Below are 17,547 nucleotides of genomic sequence, written 5' to 3'. Positions count from 1 at the left end.
CTTAGAGCAGAGATGACTGACCTCCAACAACCTCAACCATTTTTCTTTGTGCTGGGTATTACTCGAATTCAGTAGCGAATTTCCCCTCTCCACCCCGATTTCCATTGACTCCAGTTTTGCTACACTCTATCTAATGCTACCTGGTTGTCAAGGGCAGTCACTCTCATCTCACCGGTTCAGCTCTTTTGAACCAAGGCTGTAATGAGGCCAGGAGCTGATGGGCCCTGTTGGAACCCAAATTAAGTGTCAGTTAGCAGGTTATTGCTCAGTAAATACTGCTTGACAACAGTTGACGACTCCTTCTCTCATTTTGTTGATAATCAAGAGCAGACTGATGTGCGGTAATTGGCCGAGTTGGATTTGTCCTGCATTTTGTGGTTGTTCCTTCATGACAGGACATACCTGGACAATTTTCCACATTGATGGGTCGATTCCAGTGCTGTAGCTGTACTCAGACAGCTCGACTAGGAGCATGGCAAATTTTGGAATACAGGTCTTCACTACTATTGCCGGAATGTTGTCAGAATCCAAATCTTCACAGTAGTCAGTGCCTTCAGCCGTTTCTTGACATCACGTGGAATGAATCGAATTGACTGAAGACAGGCATCTGGTGTGCTGGGGACGTCAGGAGATTACTGATTCTAAATATTGTTTTCCTTCAATGGCTGCCTGCAGTCCAGAAGCTCTAAGGAGTGTTCCTTGGTCTATGCTGAGAATGTGGACTCCGAAAAAGTAATCCCATGGCTAATAAAGATCAGCTGGAATTCTCCTTCCAGATTATCAGTGATCTCCACTTGATATGTGTATGTCAGATGAAGGACAGGATAGGCAATACCTTCCAAGTTGGAATAGGAACAGGAGGCCATTAAGCCACTCATAATTAAATGTTATGGCCGATCTGTACCTTAACTCCATCACCAAAACCTATTTATCTCAAATTTTAAGATAATCGAGCAAACACCGGGACGAGACGGTGACAGAGTGGTTAGCACTGCTGCCTCACGGCACTGAGGAGCCAGGTTCGATCCCGGCCCAAGGTCACTGCCCGTGTTGAGTTTGCACATTCTCCCAGTGTTTGTATGGGTCTCACCCCCACAACCTAAAGATGTACAGGGTCAGTGGATTGGCCACACTAAATTGCTCTTAATTGGAAAAAAAAGAATTGGGCACTTTAAATTTATTTTTTAATTGAGCAAGCACTGCGGCTGTTTGTGGGAGAGAGTTCCACAATGTTTCCGAACTTCTCTCCTGAATGACCTGGCTTTGATTTCAAGTTAATATCTCCCTGTCATGGACTGCCCCGCCAGCCTGTCAACGCACTCGGTGTTTGGGAAAGCAGACGACTGCCAGTACCTTGGAGCCATACCCCAAGAGTGAGCATCTTCAGGAGATAAGGGATAAAATTGAGAAACGGAGAATTTAAAATTCAGTTTGATATTTTACTCATATGGAGCATGATTAAATATTTAAAATTCAACTGATCATAGGCTTGTCAGGACCACCGATGTATCAGCACATCTCTGAGACAAGATGTCATTGAAAGCTAGCTTCCCAGAACACCACCCCCCTTCTGTTGTTAATTTTCTTCAACATGCACATCTGACCCTCAACCCGAAACAAGGATAGTTTCACCCTATTGGCACACCCACCACATCCCAATATTGTCTCATTTTGCTCATCTGAACATTACCTTCATCACTGAAAATGGAAACGACTTCGCGTTTTCCCCTTTCCTTTCCCAGTGCTGCATTTATATTGATCAGTTCATCTTGGCTGTCGTCATCCATAATGTACATTCAGAAATGGAATAGCTGCAAGAAAAAAAAAGTCTGCATTAACTAAAACCCAACAAAGGCACAATATCAAAAAGATTTGTGAATCAAGTCCATGATCGCTGTCATAAAAACAAAGAATGATACAGCATGGAAGGAAATCATTGAGCGCATCACGCTTGTGCATTATCCAATTAGTCTTTTCCATAGATCTGCCATTTTTGATCGTTTTCAAGTATTTATCCCATTCCATTTTGAAAGTTATTATTGAATCTGCTTCAATCACTATTTCAGGCAGTTTATTCCAGATTCTGACTCACTGCGTTAAAAACAATTCTCATGTCTCTTTTTGGCTCTTTAGCCAATTATCTTAAATCTGGTTCCTGTGGTTATTAACTCTTCTGCCAGTGGAAACAGTTTCTCCTTATTCATTCATGAAAAGGTTTTGAACGCCTCTATTAAATACCCCCTTATCTTTTCTGCTCCAAGGAAGACAACTACAGCTTCTCCAGTCCCTTGTACCATTTGAGTAAATCTCCTTGGTATCTGCTCGAAGGCCTTGACATGTTTCACAGTTTGGTGCCCAGAGATGGTCACAGTACTTCAGTTGGAGCCTAACCATTTTTAAAAAATCATTTCAAGACTTGCTTCGTTTCTGCTTCCCTTAGACACAGAAAGATTCCTGTCTTTGTTCTCATTAATTCCACAATATCGCTACTTCCAACAGATCTGGGCCTCTGGTTCTGATTAGGATTGACCCATCAAAGATGCAACAGCGCTGAAAACAATCTCATTAAATCTCCAAGTCCACAAAACCTAAAAGGACAAATGCATGAGTAAGAAACACCAGTGCAAAACAACCTAATTCTCTGGGCTTCAAGGGTCAGATTAACTATGTCTGGGTCCCACATGACCTACTTCTGAAAAATCTGAGCCAACACAGAATGGACCAAAGCACCTTGGCTAGTAAGGGAAATATATTTTATGGCAGATGGATATTAAAGAGCGCATCAACACGTTTTGACAAGAGCAAAGATTTTCCTGATGTCTTGCAAATATTTGTCCGGAGACCACTTCGGTAGAACAAAACAAATTACTTGGATATTATCACATTGCTGATTATCCTTGCATTTCAACAGTAAAGATAAGGTAATGTCACCATAGTCCCAGATGACCAAAGGGGCTTTACCATTTGAGGGGGAGAGCTGACTGGTGGTGGTCTAACCAGAGGATCACCACACTCAGGCAAGAGGCAATGTTGAGAAGGCGGGGCCTTCATGAATAACCTCAGCTGGTACGGCAATTGAAACTGCGCTGTTGGCTTTGTTCTGCATCACAAACTAGTTGTCTAGCCCAATGAGCTAAACTCAGTGACCACACTTTGAAAGTGCTTCACTGACTGTGAAGTGCTTCAGAACATTGAGGTTATGAACAATATCATTGAAATACGTGCACATTCTTTATCAGTGCATGAGCAATTTTTAGATAAAGTACAACATAAAAAGGGTAGCACGGCGGCGCAGTGGTTAGCACTTGGACTACGGCGCTAAGGACCCGGGTTCGAATCCCGGCCCTAGGTCACTGGCCATGTGGAGTTTGCACATTCTCCCTGTATCTGAGTGAGTTTCACCCCCACAACCCAAAGATGTGCTGGTTAGGTGGATTGGCCACGCTAAAGTGCCCCTTAATTGGAAAAAAATAATTGGGTACTCAAATTTATTTTTAAAAAGTACAACATAAAGAAAAAAAAGAGGCTAGGAAATTAAGAGAGGCGATGGCACAGTGATATTGTTACTAGACTAGTTAAGCAGAGGCCCAGAGTAATGCTCTGGAAACCCAGGTTCAAATCCCGCCACTGCAGATGGTGAGATTTGAATTCAATAAAAATCTGGCATTAAAAGTTGAATGAAACCATTGTAGATTGTCATAAAAATCCATCTAGTTCATTCTTTAGGGAAGGAAATCTGCCATTCCTACATGTGACTCCAGATCCACAGCAATGCGATTGACTCTTAAAAGCCCTCATAGGCAATAAATGCTGGCACAGCCTGCGACACCCACATCGCATGAACAAATAAAATCAACCGATATAAAACCAAAACTATATGACAGGCAGAAATCTGACAACATTACACACCTTCCAGCATGGCCCTACAGACCCAAAAGGGCATGAGCTAAAGAGAGAAATATCCACATGCTGGTCATGCATTCAAAGAACCTATGGGACAGAAATCCACAAAATTCCCGTCTTTCTTGCAGTTGTTGCCATGCCTCCCCGCCCACAATTATAATACAATAGTGGAGTAAAACAACTGATCTAACAAAATAGATCTACATGATTATATGGACACGATGTAGAGCAGGGCAGTGTCTGAGGCCTAATCACCTTCAATACTCAATCAATTAATTTTCCTGCATCAAAAGGTCTGAAGTGGGGATGTTTACTGTTGATTTCATACTGTTCAGTTACATTTGTAACTCTTCAGATACTGAAGAGATATGCAGCAAGATATGGACAACATTCAGGTTTGGGCTGATAAATGACAAGTAACATTCATGTTTTGCAAGTGCCAGGCAATAACCAAGAGAATCTAACCCTCTCCCCTTGGCATTTCAACGGCATTACTCTCCCTGAAGTCCGTACAATCAACATACTGGGAAATCACCATTGACCACAAACTTCAATGGACCAGCCACATAAACACTGCGGCCACAAGAGCAGGTCAGAGGTTGGAATTCTGTGCCAAGTCGTTCAACTCCTGACACCCCCTCCCACCCCAAAGCTTGCCCACCATCAACCGGGCATAAACTAGGAATGTGATGTAACGGCCTCCACTTGCCTGGATGAGTGCAACTCCTACAACACTCAAGATGCTTAACAACATTCAGGACAAAATATTCCACTTGATTAGCACCCCATCTACCACCGTCAACATTCTCTTCAGCCACAAGTTAGGCCACACTTGGAGTACAGTGTTCAATTCTGGTCGCCACACTACCAGAAGGATGTGGAGGCTTTAGAAAGGGTGCAGAAGAGATTTACCACGATGCTGCCTGGTATGGAGGGCATTATCTATGAGGAGAGGTTGAATAAACTTGGTTTGTTCTCACTGGAACGAAGGAGGTTGAGGGGCGACCCGATAGAGGTCTACAAAATTATGAGGGGCATAAACAGAGTGGATCGTCAAAGACTTTTTCCCAGGGTAGAGGGGTCAATTACTAGGGGGCATAGGTTTAAGGTGCAAGGGGCAAGGTTTAGAGATGTATGAGACAAGTTTGTTTGTTTTTTTTTTACACAGAGGGTAGTGGGTGCCTGGAACTCGCTGCCGGAGGAGTTGGTGGAACCAGGGACGAGTGATGTTTAAGGGGCATCTTGACAAATACATGAATAGGATGGGAATACAGGGATATGGACCCCGGAAGTGTAGATTTTAGTTTAGACGGGCAGCATGGAGGGCCGAACGACCTGTTCCTGTGCTGTACTTTTCTTTGTTCTTTGTTCTCCTTGTTCAAAATCGGTGCAAGCGGCAGCCCCATGTACCATAGATAAGGTACACTGCAATTTGCAAGGCTCCTTCAACAGCATCTTCTATACCCATGCCCTCGATCACCTAGATGGACAAGGGCAGCAGGTGCATGGAAATACCACAACCTGCAAGTTCCCCTCCAAGCCTCACACCATCCTGACTTGGAACTATATAGCCATTCCCATACCATATCACTGGGTCAAAATCCTGAAACTCTTTCTAACACCACTCTGGATGCACCCACAGCACATAATTGCAATGGTTTGAAGTTGTGGCTCATCATTTCTCAATGACAATTAAGGTCCTGGCCTTGCCAACAATGCCCATCTCTCATGAATGAAAGAAAGATATATTCAGACTGTTGATAAGTTTGTTTAAGGAGGTAGGCTTTTTGACCATCTTAAAGGAGGAGAGAGAGGCAGAGCTGTTTTAGGACAAGTTACTAATTATAATATTCACTGTTGCTTCTTGTTCTTCAATATCACCTTTTATTGGTTAATCTGGCTAAATGTGTCACAACAGCTTCCACTTGTATTGCACTGCAGGAGGAGAGGCGAGGTGAGGACAGGCTGAAAAGAGGGATAGAGAGATTGAAGGACTGAGGGCCAGAATGAATAGGAATTGCTGAGCAAATGAAATAAAATGTTTACAACATAACCTACAAGTCCAACAGAACAGATAATGTTGGATTTCATCAAAAAAATAAACTGAGAACAAGGCAGCAAATTTAACATACAATCCTACACTTTTATTTATTAGGTTAAAGAAGAGAGAAGCGGCACACTCACATAGTATAATCTGCTTTGTCATATACTTTTATATCTATTGTGCTGACTTAAACAAAAACTGGGAACCTGCCCAAAACAAAAAGAGTAAATCAACTGCCGGAGCATTCCATAGTAAAATTTATTTCATTTCTTAATCTATTTTCAGGAGGTGTCCAGCAAATCTAAACATCACATATCATCACTACATCCACCATAAATATGCTTATACCAAAGCTGAAACGCTCAGATATGAAACAGTATCCCATCATCTCACAACTAGAGCACAATTTCAACATTTGGAAATTTTGCTTTCTAAAATGGAAGAGAATCACTGCTACTTCCTCAATATCTAACTTTTAAAACAACTAAATCAAGGAACTCTGAACTAAACCAAGATTAATTACCCATGAATGGTGTGTGTAAGTAAGATTTAATGGAAATTGGAACTTCCGGTGGCAGCCATGGTGTAAGTGGTCACACACAGGGCAACTCCTGCTCGAAGGCATAGGAAACAGTTCTTTTTACCCAATATTGGGTGTAATGGGCGCTTCACAGTAACTTCATTGCCGTGTTAATGTAAGTCTACTTGTGACAATAAAGATAATTAAATTTTGACAAAAAAGTGAATTTGATGGTGGAAGTGGTTTCCTGCCAGGAGTGGTATGTCCACTGGCTACCAAACCCAGCAGAAGACGGTGAGAGACCTGGCCAAAGAGTTGGAGGAAACCTGTGGCGCAGCAGCCAGTGTAAGGATGACGGAGGGGGAAGGGCTGGTGCAAGGTGGAAAGCCCCAGATGGAGCAGTTCATGGTTTTTATTAAGGAGGAATTCCGCCAGCAGTGGAAGGAGATGCGAGAGGATCGCCAAGGCCATTGAAGGGGTTGTGGTACCCCTGAAGTGCTCGATGGAGAGGGTGGAGAAGTGCTTGGAGGTGCAGGGGTCAAAGATCCAAGAGATCAAAGGAGTGATCTCAGGCCACAGCGATTGTGTGGTGGCACTGGAGACAGAGGTGGGGCACTTAGGAGACCTTTGCAAAATGTTGAGGGCAAAGATGAAGGAGTGGAAGAACACCTTGAGAAGGCAGAACCTGCGAACAGTGGGCCTGTCTGAACGAGTGGAAGATGTGAGTGCCAGGAGGTACGTCTCAAAGATGCTGGCGGGGCTGGTGGCGGAAGGGATGGCTAGATAAGGCCCCTGAAGTGGACAGAGCGCACAGGTCTCTGAGGCAGAAGCCTAGAGCTGGGGAGCCATCGTGGGCGGTGATCATGAGACTCCACAAATTTGTGGAGAAAGAGAACGTCTTGCGTTGGGCCAGGGAGAAGAGCACCTGCGAATGGCAAGGGAACAAGGTCCAAATACATCAGGACATTGGAGCAGAGGTGGCAAAACGGCAGGGGTTGCTGTACCGGCAGCAGATCAGGGTTTGGGGTGCTCTACTCAGCGAACCTATGGGTCACGTTTGAAGGTCGGGAATATTACTTTTGAGACCCCAGAAGCAGCTGAGGACTTTACCAAGGAACATAAACTGTGGGAGAACTGAGTGGGCAATGCTGGGGAACTGGGGTGCTGGTTGAAATGGGGGTAGGAATTGGGGGAGGGGGGGGTTCGTTCCCTCCGGTTTGGAGGGGACCCTTTTTTGGGTTTTCTATTTACTGTTGGATTGGTAAGGGGTGGAAGGGGTGCAGAGTTTATATGGGGATGGATGTTCCCACCACACCACCCCCCTCCTGCGTTTGTTTTGTTTGCTTTCGGGGGAGGAGACCTGGAGTTCAGGATGAGTCGTTGTTTGGGTGGGTGAGGGCAAGTTCAGCACTCCTTGAGCAGAGCAGTGGGGGCAGGGGAAGTCATTCGCAGGAGCCTTTGGGCAGGGGCTGTCACACTAGCAAGTAATGCTGGTGAACAGAAGTGAGGTGGGGGAGAAGTATGAGAGAGGTGGCCGTGGGGTTGTGGGGGTAGAGGGTTGACATGACAAGGCAGGGGGTGAGAGATGACATGGTCAGAGGTGGATGGGAGCCATCTGGGATGGGCTAGGTACAGGGTGGAACTAACGAGGCTGGAGTTAAGTGGGGTCTATGATGAACGGTGGGGAATGGAGGCACAAGCCTCTGGTCAGGTTGGTGACGTGGAACATCCAGGACTTAATGAGGAGGTTGTTGGCAGCAATCCCGGACTTGGTCACACAGCAGTTGATTATGGGAGGAGATTTTAACCGTGTCCGAGAGCCGAGGGTGGATAGGTCAAGCCCCAGGTTGATGGGTAGGGTACAAATGGCAAAGGAGCTGGGTGGGTTTATAGAAAGGAAAGGTATGGTCGATCCGTGGTGCTTTCAGAACACAGGGGGAAGGGATTATTTATTTTTCCACACGTTTAGAATGTATATTCGAGGACTGATTTTATTTTGGTGAGCCAGGAGATTTTGGGTGGGGTGGAAGGGGCAGAAGGGGATAGTTATTTCAGACCATGCGCCCCACTGGCTGGTGATTCGGCTTAGACCTGGACGAGATCAGAGGCCGGGTGGGGGTTTGATTTGGGGTTGTTGGCAGATGGAGGCTTTTGTGACAAGGTGTGGGCAGCTATTAAGGATTTTGTGGAGTTCAATCAGAATGGGGAGGTGTTGGCGGCTGTTTTTTTTGGGAAGTGCTGAAAGCAGTGGTCCAGGGGGGAAATTATCTTGTTCAAAGCTCGCGCGGACAGAGGGAGGAATACTAGTGAGGTAGACAGGGAGTATTCGAGGGTGTCCACCAAGGAGGGATTGGCGAGTGGGAAAAGGTTGTCGGGCTGACAGCGTGAAGGGCAGTAGGACAGCTACGTAGGGCAAGAGGGGTGCAATGTGAGTATGGGGAGAAGGCGGGCCACATGCTGGCACACCAGCTGCGGAGGCAGGTCACATCCAGGTAAATATTGAGGATATGGACTGGGGCTGGAGATGTGGTGTCAGAGCCGTGGAAGATAAATGAGGCATTTAGGGAGTATTACCAGGGACTGTACAAGGTGGACCCGGAGGGATGGAAGGAGGACATAGGACGTTTTTCGGACGAGCTGGAGTTTCTCCAGTTGGAGGAAGTAAAGAGGCAGGTGTTGGAGAGCCCCTGGGGCTGAGGGGGGTGCTGGATAATATCAAGGGTATGAAGTTGGGGAAGGACCCTGGGCCAGATGGGTATCCGGCGGAATTTTATAGGGAGCTTGCGACAGACATGGCACATCTTTTGGGGACGTTTAATGAGGCTTTGGAGAAGAGGAGCTGCCGGAGACGATGACGCAGGCAGTGATTACGTTAATTCCGAAAAAGGGGAAGGGCCCAGTAGAATGCAGGTCGTATAGGCCCATATCACTGTTGAACACCGATGTGAAAGTACTGGTTAAGTTGCTGGCAGGGAGGATGAGGATCTGTATCCGAGGGTGAATGCAGAGGATCACACAGGCTTCGTGAAAGGCAGACAGCTCGCGAGCAATATAAGAAGGTTGTTGAACGTAATCATGAATCTGTCAGGAGGGTGGATTCAATAGGAAATCCCACTGACAGCGGTCGGCGGAGTAGCAGGTGATTATGAGGGGACAGAGGAAACATCGGGTGTCACTCTATGCCAACAACCTATTGTTGAATGTTGCAGACCCGCTGGAGAGTATGAGAAGGATCATGGGCCTGCTGGAGAGGTTTGGGGAGATCCCGGAGTATAAACTGAATGTAGGGAAAAGCGAAGTTTTCCCAGTGAATGAACTGAGACGGCAAGCCAATCTAGGGGAGGGATGCCATTTAAGTCCTTAAGGCTAAGGATAGGTTCAGGTATTTGGGGATTCAGGTAGCAAGGGAATGGACAGGACTCCATATGTGGAACTTAACGAAGCTGGAGGAGGCGATCTTAGCAAGTGGGATACATTGCAGCTGACCTTGGCAGGGAGGGCACAAGTGATAAAAATGAATATTCTGCCGAGGTTCTTGTTTATTTTTCAGACACTCCCAATCTTTATACCAAAGGCCTTTTTGCAGAGATTGGACAAGATCATTTCAGACTTTGTATGGGTGGGGAGGATGCCACGAGTTAGGAGGACCCTGCTACAGAGGCAAAGGTAGCAGAGGGGGGTTGGCGTTGCCGAGCCTGCTTCATTATTAGGCGGCAAATGTGGAAAAGGTGTAGTAATGGTGGGAAGGAAAGGGGGTAGAATGGATTAGGATGGACGAGGAATCTTATAAGGGGTCCAACCTAAGGGCCATGGTGACAGCAGTATTGCCAATGGCGCCGAGTAGATATTCAGGGAGCCCAGTGGTGCAATCCACAATGGAACCAGTTGAGGAGGGATTTTAGGATGGAGGGGATGTCGGTGTTAACGCTGCTGTGTGAGAATCATAGGTTTGAGCCAGGGGAGAATGAATGGGTTCTTACAGCAGATAGCAGACGAGTGTGATAGGTATGATCGGGGGCCAACGAATCACACGCACATGTAATAATAATCTTTATTGTCACAAGTTGGCTTACTGCAATGAAGTTACTGTGAAAAGCCCCTAGTCACCACATTCCGGCACTTGTTCAGGTACACAGAGGGAGAATTCAGCCTGTCCAAATTACCTAACAGCACACCTTTTGGGACTTGTGGGAGAAAATCAAAGCACCTGGAAGAAACCCACGCAGACACAGGGAGAACGTGCTGACTCTGCACAGACAGTGACCCAAGCCAGGAATCCAACCTGGGACCCTGGTGCTGTGAAGCAACAGTGCTAACCACTGTGCTGCCGTGCCGTCCACATGTTCTGGTGTTGTGAAAAATTGGAGAGTTGTACAAACTGCACAGTTGATTGTTGGGAAGTATGTTTCCCACGGCATTTTATGTGCTGTAACCTTTTTTAATACATGTTTGTAATAAAATACATCTAAAAAAACATTTACTGGAAAATGCAGTTGACACGGATGTTGCACCAAGGAGTTTGATTCGTTAAATTAAGTAAATCTATTTCTACTGGTCAGGAAGCTGCTCATTGGAAAGGATAAGTATAAAATCATTAGCAAAAAAAATGGGAGGTTTTTTTATTTGTTCCTTCCAACTGAGAATTGCTGGGACTTTGAGTTCCTGCTTAAAGGCAGCAGTCGATTCAGAATCCGTAATAGCTTTTAAAAGAGAAATGGCTAAATATTTGAAGAGTAAAAATTTGAAACGGCGCATGAATAAGTAGATTTTTTTTCTTTTTTAACATATAAATTTAGAGGATCCAATTCTTTTTTTTTCCGCAATCAAGGGGCAATTTAGCGTGGCCAATCCATCTACCCTGCACATATTTTTGAGTTGTCGGGGTGAGGCCCACGCAGACACGGGGAGAATGTGCAAACTCCACACGGGGGCTGGGATCGAACCCGGGTCCTCGGCGCCGTAAAGCAGCAGTGCTAACCACTGTGCCACCCCAAGTAGATCTCGCTTTCAAAGTACAATGGGCTTAATGTCCCTTTTCTGGGCTGTAAAAGTCTAGGAATCATATGGTTATAAACAATAAGATTTTACAAAAATTGAACAAAAGCATTATTTTAATTCATTGCCAGTGAACCTCTTTAAAAACTGAGTCATTACACTTTAACACACTGAGTCGCATGCATTTCAGCAATGAGTAATGACAAGTATGCGAATCAATAAGACTTTTTTTTTTAGAAAGTAACATTTTTGGATACATTACGGGGCTGATGTTGAAACATGCCATGGTAAATGTGGCTTGTTCGAGAAGAGCTATAGTTCCCAAAAGCATTTCATAAAGTACCACGTTGTAAACTAGTTAGCAAAGTTGAAGCCCATGGGGTTAAAGGGACAGGGAAAGTCTGCACACAAAATTGTCTGAGACAAAGCGAGTTGGGGTGGGTGAGCAGTTGTTTTTCTAGACACGAGGGAAGGTGTCCAGTGGTTTCCTCTCCCAGTCAGTATTTGGATCAAGCCACCTTTTTTTATTTTAATGAGCTGGACTTGGGTATACAGGGCCTTATTTCAAAGTTTGCCATTGACATGACACTCAGAGATATAATACAGTGAGGACTTGAGGAGGACACAGGTGAAATGGGCAGAGACACGGCAGAAGAAATTTAACACATGGAACTATGGCATTTTTGTAAGAAACATGAAGAGGGGATACAAAGAAAACGGGTGCAGGAAGAGAGACGCCTGGGGTGTACACGCGTCTTCCAAGGTGGTAGAACAAGATGAGAAGCTGTTTTTTAAAAAAGCATATGTGATCCTTGGCTTTGTTAATAGAGACAAAGAGTATAAAAGCAAGATGATTTTTACTAAACCTTTTATAAATCACTGGTTAGTCCCCAGCTGGCATAGTGTGTTCAATTTTAGGCACCACACTTCAGAAAGCATGTCAAGGTCTTAGGAAGTGCACAGAGAAGATCACCCAGAATGGTATCAGAGTGACTTCAGTTACTTAGAGACTAGAGTAACTGATCTTTTTTTTTTAAAAAGATCAGTGAGGTTAAAGAGAGATTTAATAGAGTTTAGAATGGTTTTGTGAAGAGTAAATAAGGTAAATCTGTTTCCAACAGAACGGTCAGTAACCAGGGAACACCTAGAACATAGAACAGTACAGCACAGAACAGGCCCTTCGGCCCTCAATGTTGTGCCGAGCAATGATCACCCTACTCAAACCCACGTAACCCGTATACCCGTACCCAACAATCCCCCCCATTAACCTTACACTACGGGCAATTTAGCATGGCCAATCCACCTAACCTGCACATCTTTGGACTGTGGGAGGAAACCGGAGCACCCGGAGGAAACCCACGCACACACGGGGAGGACGTGCAGACTCCACATAGACAGTGACCCAGCCGGGAATCGAACCTGGGACCCTGGAGCTGTGAAGCATTGATGCTAACCACCATGCTACCGTGAGGCCCTATTTATGGTAATTGGCATAAGAGGAGGAGGCAAGTTGAAGATAAGCCTTTTTATGCAGCGATTTATAATGATCTTGAATGCACTGCTTGAAAGGGTAGTGGAAGCAGTTCTTCAAACTAATTTTCTAAAAAGGAACTGAATAAATGCTTTCAGGTCTATGGGGAAAGAGCAGAAATACTGGGACTAGGTTAAAGCTCTTTCAAAGTGCTTACTGACAACTGGCCAAATGACCTCCTTTTATACTGTAAGATTCTATGATTCCAAAGTCTCCACGATTATGGTGTATTTCCCACCTCATGTTTGGGTCTACTTTAAACTAATTGGTAAAAAATGTTTGCCTTGGTAAGTCAACAACACCTTATTCATACAATTGCCAGGATGATAGAGGTGAATAAAGTAGACCTTGGATTTTTTTCATTCAGCAGTTCCCCTACAAGAGTGGGTTAGACTGAATGGAATATTAATTAGCTTGGGAAATGAGGAGAGTGGGATTAAAATGAATAGGATATTGTAGGGCATGGAGTGAAAGAAGAATAAGATTAGATGGGGTGGTATATTAAAGAGTATATGAAGTAAGAAGAGAAGTGGGATTTGATTGGGGAGGATATTAATATACATATATATGTACGAGGAGGTAAAAGCATGGGATTAGACTGGGTGGGATACTAAAGGGTATGACGGGTGAACAGGAGAATGGCATTAGACTGGGTGGGATATTAAAAGTGTGGGGAGTAAGGGATTAGATGCAATGTCTTAAAACCACAATTCTAATATATTTTGTTCAAGTGCAGCAGACAATGGAAGCTTACAATAAAATTTTACTGTGTCAATTGGAACCACTGCCTCCCAAATACTGAATTGTGTTCATTTGGCACTCACCCAAGTGAGATTGTCCTGGATTTAAATTAAATATCATCCTAGGATAACACTGCAGTGCAGTACTGAGTGTGCTACACTACCAGGATTAGCCAACAACTCAGGATGGTCGCAGAACCTAGATGGATCTTGGACTTCTTTTCATTCAGCAATTCCCATGTTCCTCTGAGATTCTGATTCTGCATCCCGTGGGATGCATCTGGAGACAGAAATAAGTTATTTAAAATGAGGACAAAATACTGACAGGCCTGTTACTCATAGATTTTGCTCGAAGCAATGGTAAAGCAGTTTGTAAGAGGTAAAACTTAGAATAGTTGAGGTACAGAAAGAGACCATTCAGTCCATCCTGTTTATGCTGGCCAAGAAAAAAGAAAGATAAAAACTAGCTGCTCATTTGAATCCCATTTTCCAGCACCTGGTCCATAGTCTTGCATGTTACAGTATTTCAGATGCAGATCCAGGTACCTTTTTAATGAATTGAACGTTTCAGCCTCAACCACCAACTTAGACAGTGAATTCCAGACTCCCACCACCCTCTGGGTGAAAACACTTTTCCTCACGTCCCCTCTAATCCTTCTCCCAATCACCTTAAACCACTTGGTAACTGATCCCTCAGCTAGGCGAAACAAGGTCTTTCCTGTCTACCGTGTCTAGGATCCTCATAATTTTGTACACCTCAATTAGGTTACCCCTTAGCCTCCTCTGTTCTAAGGAAACAACCCTAGCCTATCCAATCTCTCCTGATAGCTGAAATTTTCAAGCCCTGGCAACATTTTTGTAAATCTCCTCTGTACTCTCACCAGATCAATGATGTCCTTCCAGTAATGTGGTGACCAGAACCAAACGCAAAATTCCAGCTGTGGCCTAAATACAGTTCCATCATATCGCTCCTTTTGTATTCAAAAACCTCGGGAACACATTCCATCTGCTTTCTTGACCACCTTGTCCACCTGTCAAGGACCTGCGGACATACACTCACAAGGTCTCTCACCTCCTCAATCTCTCTCAATATCTTTCCGTTTATCAAGTATTCCCTTGCTTTATTTGCCCTCCCCAAACACATCACTTCACAATTTTCCAGTTTGAATTCCATTTGCCACTTTTCAGCCCACTCAGCCAAACCATTGATATAATTCTGAAGTCAACAGCTATCCTCTTCACTATCAACTACATGGCCAATTTGTGTGCCATCTGCAAATGTCATAATCATGCCACCCAGTTGAATCATTTATGTCCCCCAGAGAACCAAAGTCCATCCCCCAGTTCAGCGGGAGATCTGACAGTGTCCGACCCAACATTCATCCCCCAAGAAACATCACCAAAATAAATCTTGTTATTTATTTTGTTTTTTGTGGGATCGTGCTATGCTTAAATTAGCTGCCACATGTTCCTTCATAACAGTGACTACAGTCAAAACTACTTAATTGGCTGAACATCTTTTCGGGGCACCTTGCAATCCTGAAAGGTGATATATAAATGGAGATTTGGAAAAATGCAGGGCAACCTCAGCTGAGAGTCAGAAACACCCAGCACTGAAACAAAGCATTCTGCCTAAACTGTGAAGCCTACTTAAACTGAACTTGCTCTTTTAATATACTGGAGACAGTACTACTTGCGTTGATACAGCACCTCATACATTATCAAAATGCCTCGGCAATAGCATGAACTGACATTGCAACATTAATATTAAATAATATTCTAAAGTGCTTCAGAAGAGCTAGTAGTCAAAAATAGTCACCCAAACAAAGGAGATATTAGGAAGGTTGACAATGTGAGTTCTTGGGAAGAGCCTTAAAAGTAGAAAAAATATAGAACATCAGACTACTTCACACAATTAATTTCTTCCTGCAATGTCAAATTAATTGCAAAAGATTATTGGATTTTGGTGTGCATACACAATGCACAGTGGGTTAGAATTTCTATTTTATATATTCCAGTGTTGGATGATTATAAATACAGATGAAGAAGAGTGTGCAGCCTATCTAGCTTAATGTTCCATGAAAAACAACATTTGCATCATTACAGCTCCAAAGCAACAGCCCTTGCTCAACAGCAGATCTCTTCAACAGCAGGAGAGAGCACCTCGTCTTCGGAAGGTCAGTGCGGGAGGGAGCGCCGGCAGAGGGAGCACTGTCGGAGGGTGGATGCGGAAGGAGTGCCGTGCCACCGAAGGGACGGTGCAGAGGCAGTGCAGCACCGCCGCCGGAGGGACGGTGCAGAGGAGGCACCGGCGCCAGAGGGACAGTCACAGAGGGGCCTCCGCACCACCGCTGGAATGACGGTGCAGGCAGAGCACCGCACTGCCGCCAGAGGGACGGTGCAGGGGAAGCGCCGCACCGCCGGCGGAGGGACATGCAGAGGGGGCGCCGCACCGCCATCGGAGGGACGGAGCAGGGGGAGCGCCGCACCGCCATCGGAGGGACGGTGCAGGGTGAGCGCCACACCGCCATCGGAGGGACGGCGCAGGGGGAGCGCCGCATCGCCGGCGGAGGGACATGCAGAGGGGGCGCCGCACCGCCACCAGTGGCACAGTGCAGAGGGAACAGTGCAGCACCGCCAGCGGAGGGACGATGCAGAGGTGGTGCAGTCAGCGGGGCGGTGCAGAGGGGGCGCCGCACCGCCACTGGAGGTACGGTGCAGAGGGGTCGCCGTACCGCCGCCGGAGGGATGGTGCAAAGGGGGCGTCGTACCTCCACCGGAGGGACGGCGCAGAGGGGGCGCCGCACCGCTGCCAGAGGGATGGTCAGAGGGAGCGCCGCGCCACCACCAGAGGGACGGTGAGGAGGGAGCACCGCGTCGCCGCCAGAGGGACGGTGCAGAGGGAGCGCCACGCCGGTGCAGAGGGGGTGTTGTGCCAGAGGGACAGTGCAGAGGGAGCATCGCGCCGGAGGGGCGGTACAGAGGGAACGTCATGGCAGAGTGATGATGCATAGGGAGCATCGCGCCCGCGCAGGGGGAGCGCCACGGTTTTGGAGGGACGGTGCAGAAGGAGTGCTGAACCTGAGAGACGGTGCAGAGGGAGCGCCACTCTGGTGTGGAGGATGTGCCATGCCGGAGCGCCTTGCTGCCATTGAGTGGTCGGTGCAGAGGAAGCGCCGCACTGTTGGAGCGGAGGGCGCGCTGTGCCATCGGAGGGTCGGTGCGGTATTCTGTCAGGTCAATGCCTGGGGTGCATTGCACTGTTGGACGGCCAGTATTGAGGAGTGCTGCATTGTTGGAAGGGCAGTAAAAAGACCTGCACTGTCAAAGGGCTGAACTGAATAAGTGCTGCAATGTTGAAGGGTCAGTACTGAGGGTGCAGTACAATATCAGAGAGGCAGTACTGAGGGAACACTACTGTTGGAGAGGAAATACTGAGAGAACATTGTTGGAGATGCAGTATTTAGAGAGTGCTACATTGTCAGAATGGCAGTACTGAAGGAGTTCTGCACTATTGGTAATGCAGCCATACAAATTTTAAAATTTGATAAGAGCTCGGTTCTTTTCATCGTGCACTCAGCTACATGCTATCTTTATTTCATATGCTGTTTGTGTGATCTTGCTTGCCACATTACAACAACGTCCTCCCTTCAAAACTACTTGATTGGTTCTTAGAGCTTTGGGACATATTTTAATTTGTTCATGGGGTGCAATTGCCACTAACAAAGCTCACATTTGTTGCTCATCTGCAATTGCCCTTGAGGAGGTGGTGGTGAGCTATCTTCTTACACTGGTGCAATTATTAGGAATTGTT

At 45.9% G+C, this 17,547-nt stretch overlaps 1 protein-coding gene across 5 annotated transcripts in view; it reads right to left on the bottom strand.

The window, feature by feature from the left end:
* Positions 1-17,547, bottom strand: part of phrf1 (PHD and ring finger domains 1) — a 144,188-nt gene that overhangs the window by 110,220 nt on the left and 16,421 nt on the right. For 4 of the 5 annotated variants that reach the window (XM_038808010.1, XM_038808007.1, XM_038808012.1 and 1 more), the window contains exon 2: positions 1,691-1,811. Coding sequence is in view for 4 of the 5 variants with exons in the window: in XM_038808007.1 (XP_038663935.1) it covers positions 1,691-1,796 (106 nt within the window). In the remaining variant the exon portion in view is untranslated. Of the gene's footprint in view, positions 1-1,690; positions 1,812-13,817; positions 14,014-17,547 lie in introns of those variants that run through there. The other variant, XM_038808009.1, reaches the window with a different exon arrangement.

Source organism: Scyliorhinus canicula, chromosome 9 (genome assembly GCF_902713615.1).
Source record: "Scyliorhinus canicula chromosome 9, sScyCan1.1, whole genome shotgun sequence".
Taxonomy (NCBI): Eukaryota; Metazoa; Chordata; class Chondrichthyes; order Carcharhiniformes; family Scyliorhinidae; genus Scyliorhinus; species Scyliorhinus canicula.
Note: the sequence above shows the minus strand (reverse complement) of the source record. Positions and strands in the feature narration are given on the sequence as shown.